The sequence below is a fragment of the Physeter macrocephalus genome, chromosome 3 (assembly GCF_002837175.3).
Source record: "Physeter macrocephalus isolate SW-GA chromosome 3, ASM283717v5, whole genome shotgun sequence".
Taxonomy (NCBI): domain Eukaryota; kingdom Metazoa; phylum Chordata; class Mammalia; order Artiodactyla; family Physeteridae; genus Physeter; species Physeter macrocephalus.
The window spans coordinates 30951067-30971288 of NC_041216.1; the positions used below are offsets into that span (position 1 = coordinate 30951067).

A 20222-nucleotide genomic window follows, 5' to 3' on the forward strand; every position below is an offset into this window, starting at 1 on the left:
AGTCCCCTACTATGATTGTGTTACTGTCGATTTCCCCTTTTATGGCTGTTAGTATTTGCCTTATGTATTGAGATGCTCCTATGTTGGGTGCATAAATATTTACAATTGTTATATCTTCTTCTTGGATTGATCCCTTGATCATTATGTAGTGTCCTTCTTTGTCTGTTGTAATAGTCTTTGTTTTAATATCTGTTTTGTCTGATTGGAGAATTGCTACGCCAGCTTTCTTTTGATTTCCATTTGCGTGGAATATCTTTTTCCATTTCAGTCTGTATGTGTCCCTAGGTCTGAAGTGGGTCTCTTGTAGACAGCATATATACGGGTCTTGTTTTTGTATCCATTCAGCCAGTCTATGTCTTTTGGTTGGAGCCTTCTTCTGGGACCCCCTATAATTCGAATGTTGGTGCATTTAATGTTGTCCCAGAGGTCTCTGACACTGTCCTCAATTCTTTTTATTCCTTTTTCTTTATTCTGCTCTGCAGTAGTTATTTCCACTATTTTATCTTCCAGGTCACTTATCCGTTCTTCTGCCTCAGTTATTCTGCTATTGATCCCTTCTAGAGAATTTTATTTTCATTTATCGTGTTGTTCATCTCTGTTTGTTTGCTCTTTAGTTCTTCTAGGTCCTTTTTAAACATTTCGTGTATTTTCTCCATTCTATTCCCAAGATTCTGGATCATCTTTACTATCATTATTCTGAATTCTTTTTCAGGTACAGGTCCACATCTGGTGGTGTGTTTTGTGGTGTCTGTGGCCTTATTATGATTTTAGGCAGCCTCTGTGCTAATGGATGAGGTTGTGTTCCTGTCTTGCTAGTTGTTTGGCATAGGGTGTCCTGCACTGTAGCTTGTTGGTCGTTGAGTGGAGCTGGGACTTGGCATTGAGATGGAGATCTCTGGGCGATTTTCACCGTTTGCTACTACATGGAGCTGGGAGGTCTCTTGTGGACCAGTGTCCTGAACTTGGCTCTCCCACCTCAGTGGCACAGCCCTGACGCCTGGCTGGAGCACCAAGAGGCTGTCCTCCACACAACTCGGAATAAAAGGGAGAACAAAAAGAAAGGAAGGAAGAAGAAGATAAAATAAAGTAAAATAAAATAAAATAAAGTTATTCAAATAAAAAAGAAAAAATAATTATTACGAAAGAAAATTTTTTAAGTAATAAAAAAAATGGACAGACAGAACCCTAAGACAAATGGTGAAAGCAAAGCTATACAGACAAAATCTCACAGAGCAGCATACACATACACACTCACAAAAAGAGAAAAAGGGAAAAATATATACATATATCGTTGCTCCCAAAGTCGACCTCCTCAATTTGGGATGATTCGCTGTCTATTCAGGTATCCCACAGATACAGGGCACATCAAGTTGATTGTGGAGATTTAATGCGCTGCTCCTGAGGCTGCTGGGAGAAATTTCCCTTTCTCTTCTTTGTCCGCACAGCTCCTGGGGTTCAGCTTTGGATTTGGACCCGCCTCTGCGTGTAGGTCACCTGAGGGTATCTGTTCTTCACTCAGACAGGACGGGGTTAAAGAAGCAGCTGATTCGGGGGCTCTGGCTCACTCAGGCCAGGGTGAGGGAAGGGTACGGATGTAGGGCGAGCCTGCGGCGGCAGAGGCCAGCGTGACATTGCACCAGCCTGAGGTGCGCTGCTTGCATCTAATTTTAAGATGCTTCCTATTCCACTGGTTGTTTTGTCTACATTTCACATCGCCCTAGTCTCGAAGCTCCGCCATTGCTCCTCAGGCCGGTCCCCATGGGAGGCTGACATGGATGAATCTTAAGTGTATATTGCTAAGTGAAATAAGCCAGGTTGAAACACTACGTACACTGATTCCAATTATATGACATTCTGGAAAAACAAAAATTCAGAGAGAGTAAACAATGATTGCCAGGAGTTTGGTGGGGGATGTGATGCAGGGGTGGTGCTGGTGGGCGTGAGGAGGTGAAGCACAGGAATAGTTAGTGTAGTAAAATTATTCTAATACTGCAATGGTGAATACAATATATTAGGCACTTGCCAAAACCCACAGAACTTTGTAACACAAAGACTAAACGTTAATGTACGCAAATTTTACAAGAACATTTAGGAGGTCAGGGAATGCCAGGGTGAAATGCAGCACGAGAATCTAAATATATCACAGTGTATGCAGTAACCTCACTAAAAAGGGGTAGAGGCACAAGGTGCTGAGCTAAATCAATTTGAAAATGAGTAGAAAAACTGTAAAACAGAAGGCAAAGGAGCTGTATGCAGTGCTGTACTCTAGTTGATAAAGTTGTTCCCCATGGGAATACAGGTTAACAATTCTGAAACCACCATACATGTATCTTGGAATTTAATAAGTAGGCAAATGGCTAGCAGAAGGTCAGGCACAGTACAGCTACAAGGGTAGTTACAGATAAGCAAGGGAGGAGATAGATTGATCCATGTGGTCATGGATTAGAGGTGGAGACATCAGTATAAACTCACAGTTAGCTTATAGACACAGATGGATACATACACAAATATTTATAGATCATCAGCTGAGAGTGACCAGAAGCAAAAACAACCCAAAAGCAATGAGCAAATAGGCACCCAGAACTTGGTTTCTAACACCATTGTCCAAAAAAAGGAACCAGCGATCCTTGGAGAAATGATTGATTCTGTAATTGGGGCAAGAAGTATACAAGGTGAACCTGGAACATCTTATAGTGCCACAAAGTAAGAAAGTGTCACCCTCCCCGCCAAACCCCAAACACACAATGATAGGGTAAGTTGAAGGGGCACAGAAGCCAACTGACAGAGCTCCCAATGGCCAAAGGTGGAAATATTTGAGCAAAAAAATGAAGTAGTATTGGGTTATAACTCAAAGTATAAAATAAATATCCATGAGTCCATACTGACAAATTGTTTTTTTAAATTGTTGAATAGATAAAAAATGGGGGTGGTGGTGGAATACACAAGTCTTCCAAACAGAAGAATTCCAAATAGGTTACATAGATACTCCATCTCTAAGGATGTGTAGTGTAACTCCCCACCCCTTAAGTGTGGGCTGCATGTGCTGCCTTCCTTCCAAAGAGGACAGTGTGGAAAGAGAGGGGACAAAGGTACCTATACAGTGGAAAAAGCTGACAAACACCACCTCAAGCCATGTGATCAAGGTTGACATCAACATGGTAAGTCACTGAAATTATGTCCCCTTGGTCTGTAGGCTTCCTCCCCAAAACATCACCCCAGTCTGAACATCAGACAAATGAGAGACATTCTACAAAATACCTGGCCAGTCCTCCTAAAAACTGTCAAGATCATAAAAATCAAGGGAAGGCTGAGAAACCATCACAGCCAAGAGTCCAAGGAGATTTGCCAACTAAATCATGTGGGGTCCTGGGACAGAAAAAGACATGAAGGGAAAATTGAGGAAATATGAATAAAGCATGGACTGGGTTAACAGTAATATATAAACATTGGTTCATTACTTGTAACAGATGTATCACACTTACGTGATATAAGATGTGGTATGAAGTATATGGGAATTGTGTACTCTCTTTGCAATAATTCTGTAAATCTAAAGCTGTTGTAAAATTTAGAAAAGTTGGACTTCCCTGGTGGTCCAGTGGTTAAGACTCCATGCTTCTTCCAATGCAAGGGGCGTGGGTTTAATCCCTGGTCAGGGAACTAAGATCCCACATGCCGTGTGGCATGGCCAAAAAAAAAAAAGAAAAAGAAACAGAAAAAGAAATTTAGAAAAATTACTTTGAAACAACATGAGCAGACAATCTGAGATCTGTGGGACCATATTAAACAGCTTAACATCCATGTAGCTAGAGCCCCACAGGAGAATGGTATGAGTCAGCAATCTTTGAAGAGATAATGGCTAATAATTTTTCAAAATTGATGAAAGACATAAGCCTATAGATCCAAGAAGGGCAGTATGTCCCAAGCAGGATGAATACAAAGAAAACCATGCACGCAGCAGCATCAAGTCACACTGCTGAGAACTACAGAGAATGAGATAGTCATAAAAACAGTCAGAGGAAAAAAAAAGACATTAATTCATGGGAGGTACAAGAAGAGTGACGGCTGGCTTCTCATCACAAACAATGGTGGTCAGAAGACGATGGAACAAACTCTTGAATGGATGCTTGAAGAAAACAAACTAACTACCAACTTAGAATTCTATATCCAGCAAAAATATAGTTAAAAAGTGAAAGTGAAATAAAGATATTTCAGGAAAAAGCTGAGAGAATTTGTCTCCATTACACAACACTCACTACAACAAATAACTAAAGAAAGTCTTCCCATAGAAAGAGCAGGTAACCAGTTGGGAGTCCAGGTTGGTGGGAAGGAATAATGACCAGGACCAAAAAGGGGAGTGCAGGGTGAACAGGGTGAATGAAGCATTGTGGGAACCCAAAGAGTGCATCTGATTGATCTGCTTCCAGTCTAGTCAGACAAAACCAGAACAAACACCCAACACTGGGGAGGTAAGTTCATGCCTTCTCCATGCTTATGTCCCACTCCCATTTCCTCCACTGCATTCCCAGCACGGGCTGCCGTAACCTTCTGGTTGGGGGAAATTCCTGGGGTAAGTTCATCTGATGCTACAGCTCAAGAGTTTCCTGAGGATGCAGTGGGCTCTTGAGAAAACATTTCCAAAATTGAATGAGATGAGATCACCATGTTTGTGCACTTTGCCTTTAACTTACACCACCTCATTTGTGAGGGTCACCACCTCCATTTTTCTGATGAGAAAACTGACAGGCATGTGGGGTGATGCACCCACGGCCGGTCACTAGCGACTGGTGGAGGTTGGACTTCCAGCACCCATATTCTCATTCAAAATCTGTTCTACTGAGCAAGAGAAGAGGCAAACAGCAAGGCCTTTGACACAAAAGCTGAATAGAAATGAAGTCTTCCTCTAATGCTAAAATAGGATCAACAGGATACACAGCAAACAGACCCCAAACAGGGATATTTCCCCCCTTCATGATTCCAGAAGGGAGTAGACTTCCTTGTAACCAGTTGACATGTGTCTACTCTTGTTCTTTTTTATATTTGCTTGAATAACTTCTGTAATATGCCAATTTTCACATAGACTCTCTACATTAAAAAAAAACCCATCCTGACATTTCCTTTGAAAGATCTGTTCTCCTAAAGGTTGACCTTGATGTGAATAATTTGTTTCCTCTTTCTGTCTCTCTCTTCTTCCTGTCTCTGTCTCTCCCTCCCTAACAAAAGAGGGCTACAAAGAACGTTATTGGGTGGAAAATAACCATCCTCCCTGGAGAATGTATTATCACAGGCTGGTTGTCATGCAGGTGTGGGGTGTGAGCTTACATGACCTTGTGGTCAAGGAAACCACAAGCTGAGAAATTAAATTTAGGCTGGTAGCATTCCCAGGTGCCTGATGGAAACAAACACACATATTGTCTGGAAGGAAACTTAGCCCAAGTAACAAAGGATTCTCGCAGATAAAGCCAATTTGAACATGGACTGAGGTTTGTGAAAGGACCAGATTCCATGAGTAAGAAACAGCAAACAGCAGGACTAGAACCCCAAGGATTCATATTTTGGGATTATCTGACCCATAACATGTGGAAACTGGCATCACAGGCCCCAAACCTCAATGTTTCTCTGCATCTGTGCCTTTGCATATGCCATTGTAGTTGCTTGCCCTGAAGGGGCAGAGAATATTTCCTCTCTCTCTTCACTGTGGGTTTGCCCCTATGGCTTTGGTAATAGAATGAGGTGGAAATAATGTACTCCAGCTCTGAGCCTAGGCCCTAAGTGTGTTTCCACTTGTCCCCATGAGCTTCTGTATGGAGAGGGACATGCTTGCTGGTCCTTGTAGGAGGATGAAATTCATGGAACAGCTGCCGCAGCTGAGGCTGACCTACATCAGCTGAGCCCTGAAGCCTACTGATGGATGTGTGTCATGATAAATAAGTGTTGTTTTAAGCCCCTGAGTATTGGGGTGATTTGTTAGGCAGCAGTGGCTAGCTGATGCAGAAATAACCCAAGTATGTTTGAATCATTGAAAGAAATAAAAATTAAAAACAAGGGCAAAGAAAAAATTGAAAAAATCAATTTGTAAAAGAATCACTTGGAAACTCTAGAAATAAAAAACATGAAATTGTTGAAAATAATTTTTTTTTTTAGAAAAAATCCAAAATGGATGGGTTAAGTGGCAGATACAACAGAGCTGAAGAGAGATTTAGTGAACTTGAATGTAGTTCTAAAGAATTTACCCAGAATGTGGGGCAAAATCAAAGAGATGGAAATTTTTCTCTAAAAGATATGGAAGATAGAGTGAGAAAAATTGAGTGCATGTGTAATCAGAATTTTAGGAGAAAATAAAGATAATGTGGGAGACACGATATTAAAAAGACAGTGGCTACAAGTTTCCAAAATTAATAAATGTCATTAGTGCTTGGATTCAAGAATCACAACAGATGCAAAGCAGAATAAATAAAAAGAGCTTCATAGCTAGACACCTCATGGTAAAAATGCACAGTACCAGGGAGAAAACAGCTCAGAGGGGAAAAAGTTAATCTGACAAGAAGGCCAATTAGATTGAACCAGATTTCTGAACAGCAGCAATTGAAGTCAGAGACAGCGAAACTAAATCTTCAAGATATTGAGAACGTAACTAAGCCCAGATTTGTGTAACCAGTTAAACTATCACTGAAGGATGACTACCAAATAAAGTCATTTTCAAGTAAACAAAAATGAAGGTTTACAGTTGAAAGAGTATTTTAAAGCTGTGCTCCCCAAATCTGCCTGATCACAAGAAAGGCCTAACATGCTGGTTACAGTACAGATTCGGAGGTCTTACCCTATAAGGTTTCCTGGTTCTGCCCAGGTTGAGTCCTGTTATGGACTAAACTTTTGTATCTTCTCCCCCCAACCCACCATTCCTATGTTGAAGTCGTAACCCCCAATGTGACTGCATTTGGCGTTGGCACCTGTGAGGAGGTGAAGAAGGTTAAATAAGGTCATAAGGGTGGGGCCCTGATCCAGTAGGGCTGGTGTCTTATAAGAAGAGGAAAGACACCAGAACTTGCTCTGTCCACCACATGAGGACACAGTGAGAAGGTGGCTGTCTGTAAGTCAAGAAGAGAGTCCTAGGAACTGAACCAGGAACTGAATTGGCTGATACCCTGATCTTGGACTTCTAGGCTCCAGAACTAGGGGAAAGTAGATTTCTGTTGCTTAAATCACCCTGACTTATGGTATTTTGTTACGGTGGCGCAAGCAGATGGAGGCAGGGTCCAAGGTCTGGATTTTTAACAATTGCCCCAGGTTACTCTGATTATCAAGCAAGTTCAACAAATGCTGTGTCCTAATCAGTGTTTCCCAAACTTTAGTGCAGATGAGTTACCTGGGGATTAAATGCAGATCCTAATCCAGTAGGCCTGGGATGGGCCCCGAATTTGTGAATTTCCAACAAGCTCTCAGGTGAGGCCAACACCACTGGTCCATGGACACACTTTGTGTAGGAGTGTCCAAAAGCATGTACTTCAGAAAGAAGGAAAATGATTTCATAAGGGCTACCTGAGAAGTAGGAAGAATGATGAGCAAAGAAACTGATAAGGGACTTCCCTGGAGGCGCAGTGGTTAAGAATCCGCCTGCCAATGCAGAGGACATGGGTTTGACCCCTTGTCCGGGAAGATCCCACATGTTGTGGAGCAACTAAGCCCACGCGCCACAACTACTGAGCCCATGTGCCACAACTACTGAAGCCCTTGCGCCTAGAGCCCAAGCTCTGAAACAAGAGAAGCCACCGCGATGAGAAGTCCGCGCACCACAATGAAGAGAAGCCCCCGCTCGCCGCAACTAGAGAAAGCCCGCACTCAGCAACGAAGACCCAACAACGAAGACCCAACGCAGCCAAAAGTAAATTAAAAAAAAAAAAAGAAACTGATAAGGACTTGGGAAGATCAAAATTAAATTGAGTATATTAGAGAATGTTACCTGTGTGCAGTAAATAAAAAATAAGAGAAACCACAGACTTACCCACAATAACATGTGATCAGGGTGGAGGACGAGTCAAACTGTTCTAAATGCTTGTATTGTTTGGAAGAAATATGAAGATATTGACTAGCTGAATACTTTAAGTTAAATATGCATATAAAATTTCAGGTATATTACTTCTGCTTTCCACTTACGACATCAAAAGCCAACTAGAGTATCATTCCCTTTCTAACAACAGGGAAAATCCAGATAGTCTACAGAAATCACAGCTTTTCTGGAGCTCATCTAGGACCTGAGGTAAGAGGGTGACCAGGAAAACAGAGTGACACGTCCCACCAAGCAGAACTGAGAACTCTGACAGGACCTAGGAGTAAGAGACAGTCACCACACAGGTGGGTAAGAAGAAATCAGCTAACATTTTAATGAATTCTTGAACGCCAAGTGTGAGTTAGCTTGTCCGTGTGGAACAGCTGGAGCCTCAACACAGGGGGATTTTGCACTCATTCACCAGTTATTTCCATGGATCCTTACCAGGTGCCAATGGGAAAAACTGGGGCAGGTCTCAGAAGACCAGAGCGTCCCCCTCAGCGGCACAGGCATGCAGGAGGTTATCTGCTTCTGCTGAGGTGCCAGTATGAGGCGTCTCCTGCTTGCCTGGACCCTCCTCTTGTAGGAAGCAAGAGCTTTAAACCACTGAGGGGAGGGTAGTAAACCCTCTCACTCCCATGGACCAGATGAAAACCTACTGGCCCGGAGGAGAGTCAGATGTAAAAATCCCCTGCTCATGGGAGAGGCACAGGAGACCCCTGTGGGCCCAGGATCCTAGACTGACATCAAGCTGAGGTCTGCTGCCACTAGGAGAGGGGCAGGGGACTCAGGCATAAGGCAAGTTTGATGGACATGGGAATCGGGGCAGGGTTACTGAGACACCCCCACTCCAAGACTGAGACGCGGCCAGGACACCAGAGATCCCCCACGCCAGCATGGGCCAAGCACTACAAAGCAAGGGCAACCTACCATCTGTGGCGGGGCAGAGGCACGGAGAGAACCCCTCTGTGTCGCACACATCCAAGGACTGCTGAGAGCTGAGGCTGGAGCAGGAGCAATGGGGAACCTCTCGCCCCCCAGGCCCATTTCTCTAAGCACAGGTAATCCTTGCTCACAGCCAGAGAAAGGTGAAGTCTGTGGTGCACCGAGGGTGACAAAAGTGAAAACAAAACCCCAAATCAGCTGACTCCTGACTAGATGGATTCAATCTCTCACTAACAGAACAATGGCGCTTGTTTCTGGGTGCAAATGCTGTTGACCTCAGTCTCTGCTCTTTCTCTGGATGTTTAGCATTCAGTAAAAATGTATGACACACACACACACACACACACACATACACACACACACACACAGAGGCAAGAAAAAACAATCCATTGCCATGAGATAAAGTCATCAATAGAACTAGACTCAGAGATAGCTCAGATATTGGCATTATCAGAGAAGGGCTGCAAAATAACTATGGTTAATATGTTAATATGTTTCCATCTAATGGCAAAGGTGGATAACATGCTTGAACAGGCAAGAAATTTCAACAAAGAGATGGAAACTATAAAAAAGAGGGAAATGGAAATATCAGAAAGGAAAAGCATGTTATTAGAGGTGAAGAATTCCTTTGACGGGCTGACCAGCACACTGCATACAGCTGAGGAAAGAACCAGTGAAACTGAAGACTAAGGTCAAACTCTTCAAACTGTATCACAAAGACTAAAGGAATGAACAAGATCTGAACAGGGCACCCAAATACTGTGGGATAATATCAAACCATCCCACAGATAGGTATATAGAGTCTGAGAGAGAGAGAGAAGAGAGAGGGGGAGAGAGAGAGAGAGAGAGAGAGAGAGAGAGAGGGAGGGAGAGGGAGAGGGAGAAAGGGGCAGGAGAGAAATGAAACTCCTTAAACAAGATAGCTATTCATGATAAGAAAACAAAATAATAACAAGGAAAGGAAATGTAATCCAACTATTCTTCATAGCTCAGCTGTGAAAAATACTCAGTAGAACTATCGTAATGATGCATATGGATTTATCCAAAAGCGATGATGTACCTATACTGGGACAGTGGAAGCCTGGGTGGCTTAAGGAACTAAATCTGCCTCCCATTCGGGATGTCAGTAACAATATGGATAGGGAATCAATGACAAATCTAATATTTTATTATTAAATCTGATCATAAATAGCATGACAGACATTTTTCTAAGTGTTACTGATGTATTAAATCATTGAACCCTCCAGTAAGCCTCTATGTTATGTTCCATTTTACAGATAAGGAAACTGAGGCACAGAGGTGTGAAGAAAACCTTCCAAGGTCACACAGCTGGGATCTGGGGGGGCTGGCAAGCCCAACCAGGCTGTCAGATTCAGGAGCCTGTGTATTAACCACAACCTTACGACGCCTCCCTGTGATCTAACACTGACAATAAAGAGAGAAGGGTCCAAAGATGAGGCTTAGACACTCCAGTCCAAGGGTTGGCAATATTTTTCTGTAAAAGGCCAGACAATATATTATCTAGCCTTTGTGAGCCATACACAGACTCTGTCTCACCTATTCAACTTAGTGCTTGTAGCCTGAAAACATCCATGGACAATACATAAGTGAGTAGACACAGCTGTGTTCCAATAAAGCTTTATTTACAAAAACAGGCAGTGGGCCAGATTTGGCCCACAGGCCATAGTTTGCAGACCTCTGCACTAGACAATGAATATGGCTCTTTCTGAGGAGCAGAATTCCAGGAGGCAGGATTGTGGGTGTAGGATTGTGTTTCCCACTCAAAGTTTTATTTAAAAAACACTCAATTTTCTGAAAAAGGTTTATCTATAACTTTTGAAATAAATATTAAAACAAAAAGCTAAAGTAATCATTAAAAGGATTAGAAATATAAAACCTTCAAGATAGTTGCAGGAAAACAGAGTGAAAAATAATAGATCAATCCAAAAGAAGGCAAGGAAAGAGAAAGAAGAGGCATCAGAAGCACAAAAGAACACAACAGAAAAAAATCGTACATTTCTGTGTGAATACACGTAGACTAAATCCTCCAGGTACAAGATGGAGACAAAATCCAGCTGTACACGGTTCCAAAAGACACACCTAAAGAGACAAAGTCTCAAAGAAAAAGGATGGAAAAAATAGAGAACAAATGCTAATTCATAGCAGACAAAGCAGAATTTAAAACAAAACATATTAAGGCAAAAGGCACTCTAAAGATATAAAGGGGCGCTACATAATCATACAGAGTGAAGATACACTGATTCTAAATTTGCATCCACATAATAACGTGGCTTTTTTTTTTTGGCCGCGTCCTCGGCAGTGAGAGCATGGAGTCCTAACCACTGGACAGCCAGGGAATTCCCATAGTTTAACCTTAAAATACACAAATTAATACATGGCGTAACTACAAAGAAAATTGATAGTTCTCTAGGGCAAGGTTTTAGCACACACATCTTTCAATAATTGAAAGGTCAAGAAAACGGAAAAAAACAAACATATAGATGATTTGATTGACCTAATGGATGCATCTAAACCTCGGTCTGTATCTCCACTTTCATCTAATGGTGATTGTGTGTACTGCACGTGCACGCGTGGATTATTTATAAAACCGACCGCGTATTAGCCCTAAAGCAAGCCTCAGCAAATACCAAAGGATCGATATCACATAAACCACGGCTGCTGACAACAATGCAGTTAAATTAGAAACCAATTTAAAAAGGTAACTAAGAAAAAGTCTCCAAGCATCTAGAAATTTTAAAAAGAGAGATTTCTAAATAACTCCTAAATCAGTGAAAAAAGCAACACCACCATAGTGGATGAGAAAGTATTTAGAAATAAATAATAATGCAGCATGTAACCTCTTCCACAGGCTCCATCAGGACCTGAGGCCGAGATCGGCTTGGGTCATTTCGGGGGGGTAGGGGCACAGGAGTCCTGCCTGAGGGGCCCTGGCAGAGGCCCCACTTGCATTTAGGGGACCACGAGGCGGAGGCAGGCTGGGCAGAGAGGGTCCCTGCTGTCAGGCTGGTACCACCCAGATGAGGACTGGGGTGGGGTGGGGGGTCAGCCCTGTCCCCTGGAAGCCTCTCAACCAGGTGTTTGCAGCCCAGTAGTCCTGAACAGAGGTTCCCTGGGGTCTGGGCTCTCCAGGGCTCTCTGAGCAGTGAGTGGTCCCTCCCCACGGCCCGTGCCCATGGAGGTGAAGTGTCCATCGACCCTGCCAGGAGGCCCGGAGGGGCCAGGGACGGCAGCGGCTGGCAGGGTCCGGCCAGGCACCTCGTCAGACGGGAGCAGCCCTGGGCAGGGGCCGCCCACCACATCTGCCGGCAGCACCCGCTTCTGGTTCTCAGAAACAGCTTTGCCCAGTGATGGATGGATGGACGGACCCACCACAGCGCAGGTGGCTCTGGCCAGTGAGGGAATGTTCTAGTAACAAAGCCTGTGCTGCCCTACTGTTGGGGCCGTGGGGAGGGCTTCTCCTGCAGATCCTCCTGAGTCCTGAGCCCACCCGCGCACCCCCCCACCTGCAGGAGGAACCAAGTGCACCTCCTAGCTGTGCCCGCGGCTGTGCCTGCCGGGAGTAAGGTGTCTCTGGGATTTGACCCGGGCCACCTGGTGCCCGGGTGCAAGCAGGCGAGCACCTCCCCCCGCCCCCGCAGTGCCTCCTGACCCGAGGCGGGAAGAGTCCAGGCTCCTCCCCGTTGGCCTTGGGGAGACGGGGGAGGGACAGTGAGTGGGGGTGTTCCTGCAGGGGGGCCCTGGCATCCCCATCTCCCTAGGACCCCGGCCTGGCCCCCACCCACCATTGTGCAGAAAGCAGAGCCTGGGAAGCCACGAGGCCCCGGGGACCCAGGCCTTCAGGAGGCCGCGAGGGGGATCCCAGCAGGTTCTCTGCAGGATGGCCGCCCGGGAGGCGGCAGGCGAGCCCCGCTGGCTGGAGGGACGCCGTGCCGCGGGTCCCCAGCGCTGGAGCGCGGGCTCCTGCTGCTGGGCCGGCCGGGAACTGCAGCGCCCTGTGCGGCAGGGGAGGGGAGGGGGCCGCGCAGATGCGGCGGGAGGAACCGCTCTGCCGCATCTCGGGAGTCCCGCGGGGGCCCGCCAGCTCAGAGCCGGCACGACCAGCCTTGTGCCGGCCGGCCGGCGCCTGGGCAGAGCCTTCTGGAAGGGCCCCGGCCCCCGCAGGCCAGTGCCCCTTCTCTCCAGGCTGCAGCACAGCCCGGCAGCCCCCGGCGCCCCGAGCAGACCCCACCTGCCCGCTCGACGGCCGGCTCATCCAGGTGGGCGGGCACGCAGACGTGGCCGAGGCCGCGCGGGGAGGAGGCGGGGAGCGGGGTGTCGGCGGCGGGCCCGAGGGGAGGGGCGCCCTCGCTCACCTCTTCCGTCGGCGTAGAGGAGGCCCAGGGCGACCAGGGCGACCAGGGCGCCCGTCACCAGGAGCAGCAGCGGCAGCCCTCCCTGCAGGAAGCCTCGGTGCTTCCGCCCTGCTCCGCCTGCGATCCCCAGCGGCCCCGCCGGGCTCTCGGCCTTTCGCATCGCAAGGCTCTGGACGGGGAAAGCGCACAGCTGAGAAGCCCCAAGACCAAGGCCAGGGGCGGCGTCCACCCAGCCCGGGGCGCCAGGGCCCGGAGGCCCTGCCTGAGGCTGGCGGGTGCTCAGCCCCTGACTCCATCCCAAGGCCACAGCCGGCCTGTGCCCGAGGGCTTTCCTCTCTCTCTCCCGGGGCCACAGTCTGAGTGCCGGCGGTGGGGCAGGACTGGCCTGCTGGCCCTGGTGGCCGTCCCTTCTGGAGGCAGTCCCCTCCGAGCTTGTTCTCTGGCCGGGGCCGCTCCGCTCCCAGCTTGCGGCGGGCACGCGGGACCCAGAGGCCCAGCTCCCAGGCTCGTCGAGGGGCTTCTGCGGCGGAGCCTGCCCGGGGTCCTTGTGCTGAGAAGCTGCGGGCCTGGGTGCATCGGGGACACGCTCTGGGAGGTGGCTTGGGCCACCGGGCTCCCTGCCCACTGTTCCTGCCTGGAGCCCAAGGGGCAAGGGGGAGGCGAGAGCGACTGGAACCTACGCAGCGGTGACCACGCAGGCCACGATGGGCCCCGCAGGGCGGCTCCAGGAGTCATCCGGCTGGCGTTCCTGCCGTCTCCCCACCCTGTCACTACAGAAGGGTCGCCTTCTCCAGCCAGCCAGGCGGTGACAACCGGGTGGTGGAAGACACCCGGGGCTGCTGCTGTGTGCAGGACAGGGTGTGCTGCTCCAGTCACGTGGGGACAGCGGCCCGAGGGCTGCGCGTGCTCCCCGGTGCCCGTACAGGTGTGCCCGGCTCCTGGGTGTGTGTGTGTGTGCTCGTGTGCATGCCTCTGTGGCTGCCACGCAGAGCCCTGACCCAGGACCGTGCCCGGGCCCCGGGGGAGAGCTGGCTGCCCTGCCGAGCTTCAGTCCTCACACAAGCTCACGCTCCTGACGTCGGGGTCGGGGTCGGGGTCGGTCGGAGCCCAGCGCCGCCCCAGGGCAGAGGACAGACGCTGCCCCACCCGCCCGCGGGCAGGTGAGCGCAGCCCGGAGATCGCCCAGGGCTGGGTTAGCTGTCCTCACCTGCCAACACCTGTCCGACTCACTGGGGGGTGAGCGCCTCGCCCCCGGAAGTCCACGCTCGAGGTCACCTCAGCTAGGCCTCCTCCGGGTCCGGCCCCCACCTGCCCCCAGACCTGACCTGCTTCACCACCTCACCTACGCTGCAGCCTCTACGGCCCTGATTTCTATTTCCATTGCCCACCGCCCCCTTGGGAACGTCAGTGCCGGGGGCGGGGGCCTCCTCCTGCCCGGACCGCAGGGCCCAGACGGGTGCCCACGACCTTGCAGGCGTCCATCGACGACTGTCGAACGAGTGAATGGCCGGGTCTGAGCCTCGCCTGGCACTTGTGGCTCTGGGGTGACCAGCGTCTTCTCTCTGATCAGAACGAAAGAGTCCGCTCGTCACTCAGTTCATCCACTTCACTCTGTCCTGCTGACTTCCGGGGTGCTGGGCTGCCTGCCCCACGGCCTGGGAGGTGGGCCGGCGCTTGGAGAGTGTTCCCCCGGCCGCACTGCCCGGGAAAGCTGGCGCGGGTCACTCAGGAAGGCCGCTCCCCACAGGCAGGTCTCGGACGGCTGGGGCCGGAGGGCTCCCAGGGGTGGGGCTGGGAGAGGCCTGCTTTGTGATGCGGGCCTGGGTTCTCCGGAGGCCTGGGGCGCCCCCGGCTCACAGCTGGCAGGTTCCATCCGGGTTTGGCGTGGGGGGAGGGGGCACGAGGCTCCCTGCTGAGCGGTGTCCCTCGGAGGCTGAGGGCCCCGCCTCCTGCCCCTCCTCCCTCCCTCCCCCCGGAGTCCGAAGGGGCCGCAAGGCTCCTGGGAAGGGAGGCCAGACTCGTCTCCTCACCCTGCCTACCTTGCCCGAGAGAGGTCGGAACCAGAGAAGCACCCTGGCCGCGGAGTCCTTTCCCTTCCGTCTCCAGTGAGGCTGGTGGGTTCTGGGGGTCTTGCCGGGGTGTCAGGGGAGGAGGCGTCCCTGCTCATCGTGATGGGGGCCGTCCCCACCCAGAGACACCCACATTCAGCTGGCGTGGGGCTCGGCTGCCTCTCCGCCCCTGGGGGGTCTCGAGGCTCAGGCCCTAACCCCTAGGAGGCAGGCGGCCCTGGCTGGGGGACAGGAGGGGCCCTCCGGGCTTCGCAGAGCGTTAGGCGGGCGCCCCTGGCCCAGGGGTGGGGGCCGGGCTGGGGGGCTCTGCGTGGAGTAGGCCCCAGTCAGGACCCAGATGTCCCTTCTTTGGGCCCGACTCGGTCATCAGCACGGTTCTGCCTCCGTTTCAGACTCGCACGGACGGAGGGATCCTCCCAGGCCCCTGGGACTCTGTAAGGGTGTCCAAGGCCAGGGGTCAGGCCGCAGAGCCGGGGGTCTGAGGGTAAACAGCCGCTCATGCCACCCCCTCACCAGAAGGTCCGCGCTAGGTCTCGTTGGAACATTCCAGTCCACGTTCAGGTGGCCTCTTAGGTTGGCCTCCTCCCTGGGAGGAGGGCAGCGCTTCAGGGGCTCAGATCCAGAACCCACCCCTGACCCCCAGGCAAGGCTCTCCTCAGCCCCCTGGCTGCCCTGGCAGCCCTCCACTCCCCCGAACAAACCCAGCCAGAGCGAGGGGCTGGCAGCCTGGCCTGGAAGCTGTCTGGGCTGCTGGCCCGAATGGGGATGAGGTCAAGGTCAGGGGACTGAGAAGCTGCAACTGCCCTTCCTGGGAGCCAGAGATGGGTCAGGGTCCAGCCTGCCAGCTAGAGACTCCTTCCCCGAGTGTGGCGGCCCTGGGGGCCCAGGCGCGACGCAGCGCGGCCAGAGCGTCCCCCATCCAAGGCTCTCCTCAGCCCCCTGGCTGCCCTGGCAGCCCTCCACTCCCCCGAACAAAGCCAGCCAGAGCGAGGGGCTGGCAGCCTGGCCTGGAAGCTGCCTGGGCTGCTGGCCCAAATGGGGATGAGGTCAAGGTCAGGGGACTGAGAAGCTGCAACTGCCCTTCCTGGGAGCCAGAGATGGGTCAGGGTCCAGCCTGCCAGCTAGAGACTTCTTCCCTGGGTGTGGCGGCCCTGGGGGCCCAGGCGCGACGCAGCGCGGCCAGAGCGGCCCCCATCCCTGCCGGAGGCTGCTTGGATGCAGGGGCTGGCCGGTCTCCGGAGCTCAGCTGCGCTTTCCCACCCACACAGCCCCGTTCTGGGGCCTCCCCGTCTGCAGCTCCATCAGTGAAAGATAGAAACTTTGAGGGAGCAAGGAGCCTGGGGTCCTGGCCCCGGCTCCTAGCAGGCACTGCGCTGAGGCCGGCAGGTTCTGGGGGGAACCGAGCCTAGCAGTGCTGGCTCCCTTCCAAGAGAAGCTGGGAAGCGGGGCGGGGGAGTCCACAGGCCAAGGAGCTACAGAGTCCCAGCCCCAGCCAGGTCCCTAGACAGACAGCGACCCAGCTGCTCAGGACACCTCCACCAGGTAGATTTTAGTCCTTTCTCCTAGGTGAGCTCAGGGGCCAGTGCGGGCTCCCTGCCCACCCCTCCCTGTCTCTCAGGCAGTAGATGCGGGATGTGGAGGTCTGAGGCCCAGCCTCAGCTCTGGGGTCCAAGAAGGCAGCCCCCCATGAGGGTAGGGGGTGGGCATCCGTTCCCTCATCAGTCCTGGGACCATGGTAGGCAGGGAGTAGCCTCTGTTCCTGGGGCTACCCTCAGACCCTGTAGACGCCTGCCCTTTACTGCTGGGTCCAGTCCTTCCCTGCCCCACGCTCTCGGGCTGGGTGGTCTGGGGTAGGTCCTGTCCTCTGCAGGAGGGCCAGCATCCCCTGGCAGGCGTGTTTCTGGGCCTCAGCACGACGGGAACCGGACCTCTCCTGGCCCTGCCCATCCACACTCCAGGCAGGCACGAGGTGCCCCGCTCGGAGAAGACCTCCAGGCTGGAAGAGGTTAAATAGTTTTGAGGCAGATGGAGAGCTGGGATGAGAGCCGGGCCTCTGGGAGCCCCCGCACCCCCTCCCTGCTCGCTGCGTCCTGAAGCCAGGCCTTGGGCCTCCTGGGCAGGAGGGAAGGGGCCAGGGCGGCCTGACTGTGCCCCAGGGCTCCGTCACTGAGCGCCCAACCCAGCCCCAATAGCTGGAACATGGGTCCCCTCCCCTACAAGGTTTGCCGCGGAGTCAGAGGAGAAGACAGATGTGCAGTGCCTGGCCCGCCAGTGTGGCTGGGAAACACCTGGGGGCGGGAGGGGCCCGTGCCGAGGGCCGGGTTGCCTGTCTTGGAGCTCGGCTGCTACTTCGGGACCCCTAGAGTTATTTTACCCCCGTAACTAACTCTTCTTTATATTAAATTCTCGCTATTTGAATCACTGGGTGTGGTTTCTGTCTCCTGAGTGGACGCTGATGACACATAAATTGGCACTAGGAGTGGCCCCGGGACGTGCCTCCAGAGATGGGGTTTGGGGACTGGCCTGGTTGTGCCCCTGGGCCTGAGGCCGTGGGAGATGTGACTCGTGGCACGTGGTGGCTTTGGGAGTGACCGAGCTGCCACCGGCTGTGATGTGACAGCTGAACCTGGGCCTCGGGAGCTGAGGGCTGCCCCCGCTGTTGACGGAATGACAGCAGCCGCGAGGTCCCTGGTGTCCCGGACACTCGCGAGCTCAGGTCTGCACTCAGCTCCAGCCACAGCCCTGGGTCCTCATTTCTCACCAGCACAGGGCTGACGTGGCTGAAAGTCAAACACAACGTTTGATCCTGTGAGTAGTACAATCCCAGCAGTGTTGGCGCCTTCACAGCCTCACCGAGTTTCTTACGAGAAAGTTCGGGCATTGATTGGGAAAGAACGGGACGCTGAAACGAGGAATGGGATGTCTGGTCGGGCTCAGATGAAGCTGAGAACCTTGAACCCCCAGGGTCCTCTGAGCCCCTCCAGGGTCTGAGGAGATGAGCCCTTCTTCACTATAAACGCTGCGAGAACCTCACGTGGATCAGGTGCCTAGAAAGAGGATCCTCATTCTACCCAACCCCCCAGCCCCTGTTGACCCCAGACCCATAAGCAGGGTCCAACCTCAGCATGCTCATGGTGGGGGAAAGTACGACATCTGTCCCAGAAGGAAATAGCATATCCACCCAAAGAATTTCAAGATATAATTAACTGACACTGAGAAACCCGAGGATTATGTGTGGGGACTGGGTCCAGGGGTGTCAGACCACAGTGGAGGGAGCCCAGCACTGGGCTGGGTTGGCTCCATTCATATGGGTGCACCTGCCAAAGATTCTGAAATTGAGTGTTGGCTCACGGCAGCTGCGGGTAGTGACTCTATCTGGACTTAATGGCGGTCTGTAGCTAATGAAGCTGAGATGCCAGAACCTCCCTTGTGTGCCACAGAGGAAGGAACCCAAAGGCACAGGGAGATGACATGTTGGAGTGGACTTATCACGCGTGACCCGTGCCCCCGCTACAGACCCAGTAAGGGTCATGGGACTTACTTTCTCCTTAGGTCTACTTCTGTGATAAACTATATGAACACCTTTCCTAATTTTGAACCATCCTTGCATTCCCGTGTACGTTGCTTGTGGTGTGTTATTCTTTTAACGTGCTGTTGGATTCAGGTTTGTTGGTATTTCATTTAGTTTGGTTTCTGAACTGGAAATCTCTACATGAAATTGGTTTGTGGCTTTCATTTGGTTGAGATCATGCTTTCTTCAAAAAAGAATTTGGAAGGGAACTGTATCCACTATCTTGTAATAAACTGTAATGGAAAAGAATCGAAAGAATACAGATATATACATATATATGTAAAACTGAATCACTTTGCCGTACACCAGACACTAACACAATATTGTAAATCAACTATACTTCAATAGAAAAAAAAATAACTTGGAAGCTTTTCTTCTTTTTCTTGGCTATGAAGGAGTTTAAAGCAATTACGAGTTGACTGTTCTTTAAAGGCTGGCAGATCTTCCCTGACACCATCTGGAACTGGAGCTGCTTTGGGGAAAGCTCCCTAACAACCTTCTGTTTCCCTCCACAGTAATTGTCCTGTGTAATTTTTATGTCTACTCTGGAGTTAGTTTAGTTAAATAATGTTTTCCTAGGAACCTATACATTTCATCCAGGCCTTCAAATTTATTTGCACAGAATTGAGAAGAGTAATGCCTTATGATTCTTTAAATTTCCTGTTATTTTGTCCTTATTACTTTAAAAAAATTTGTCTGTGCTTTTTCCATCTTTCTAGATTAAGTCAGCTACTGGTTCATCTATTTGATTTTTGAAGAATTGTATTTTGGATTTCTGAGTTCTTCCATTTTTCTATTCCTAATTCATTAATTTCTGCTCCTATTGTTACTAATGCCTACCTGCTGATTTTCTCTATTTTACTGTCGTTTTTTAACTTCTCAAGATGAGGATGTGCTTTATATTCATTGGTCAGTTATATACTCAGGGTGTGAACTTCCCTTGGGACACTGTATCTCTTAGGAGCTTCCCTGGACTGTTTTTGTCACTAGTATTTTCTTCCAATATTCTGCAATTCCAAATTTGGTTTCCTGTTGGATCCAAGAGGTGTTTCACCTGCAGGGAATTTTAAAAAATTAACTTATAGCTTTATCGTCTTGAGAGTAGGTAATGCTCTCTATACCACATCATAAACATTTTCTTGGTAACCTGAAATGTGATTTTGAGAAAACAAGGTGCAGCATCTGCTCTGGGGGAAAGAGTCTGATTTATATCAGACCCA

General features: G+C 50.5%; 1 protein-coding gene across 1 annotated transcript in view; it reads right to left on the minus strand.

Annotated features, from left to right (window-relative positions):
• The window catches only part of MMEL1 (membrane metalloendopeptidase like 1), a 52624-nt gene extending 39102 nt beyond the window's left edge, over positions 1 to 13522 (minus strand). Inside the window, 1 exon segment of the mRNA XM_028484271.1 lies at positions 13363 to 13522. Within this exon segment, the coding sequence (XP_028340072.1) occupies positions 13363 to 13522 (160 nt within the window).
• Between the last annotated feature and the right edge of the window lie 6700 nt (positions 13523 to 20222).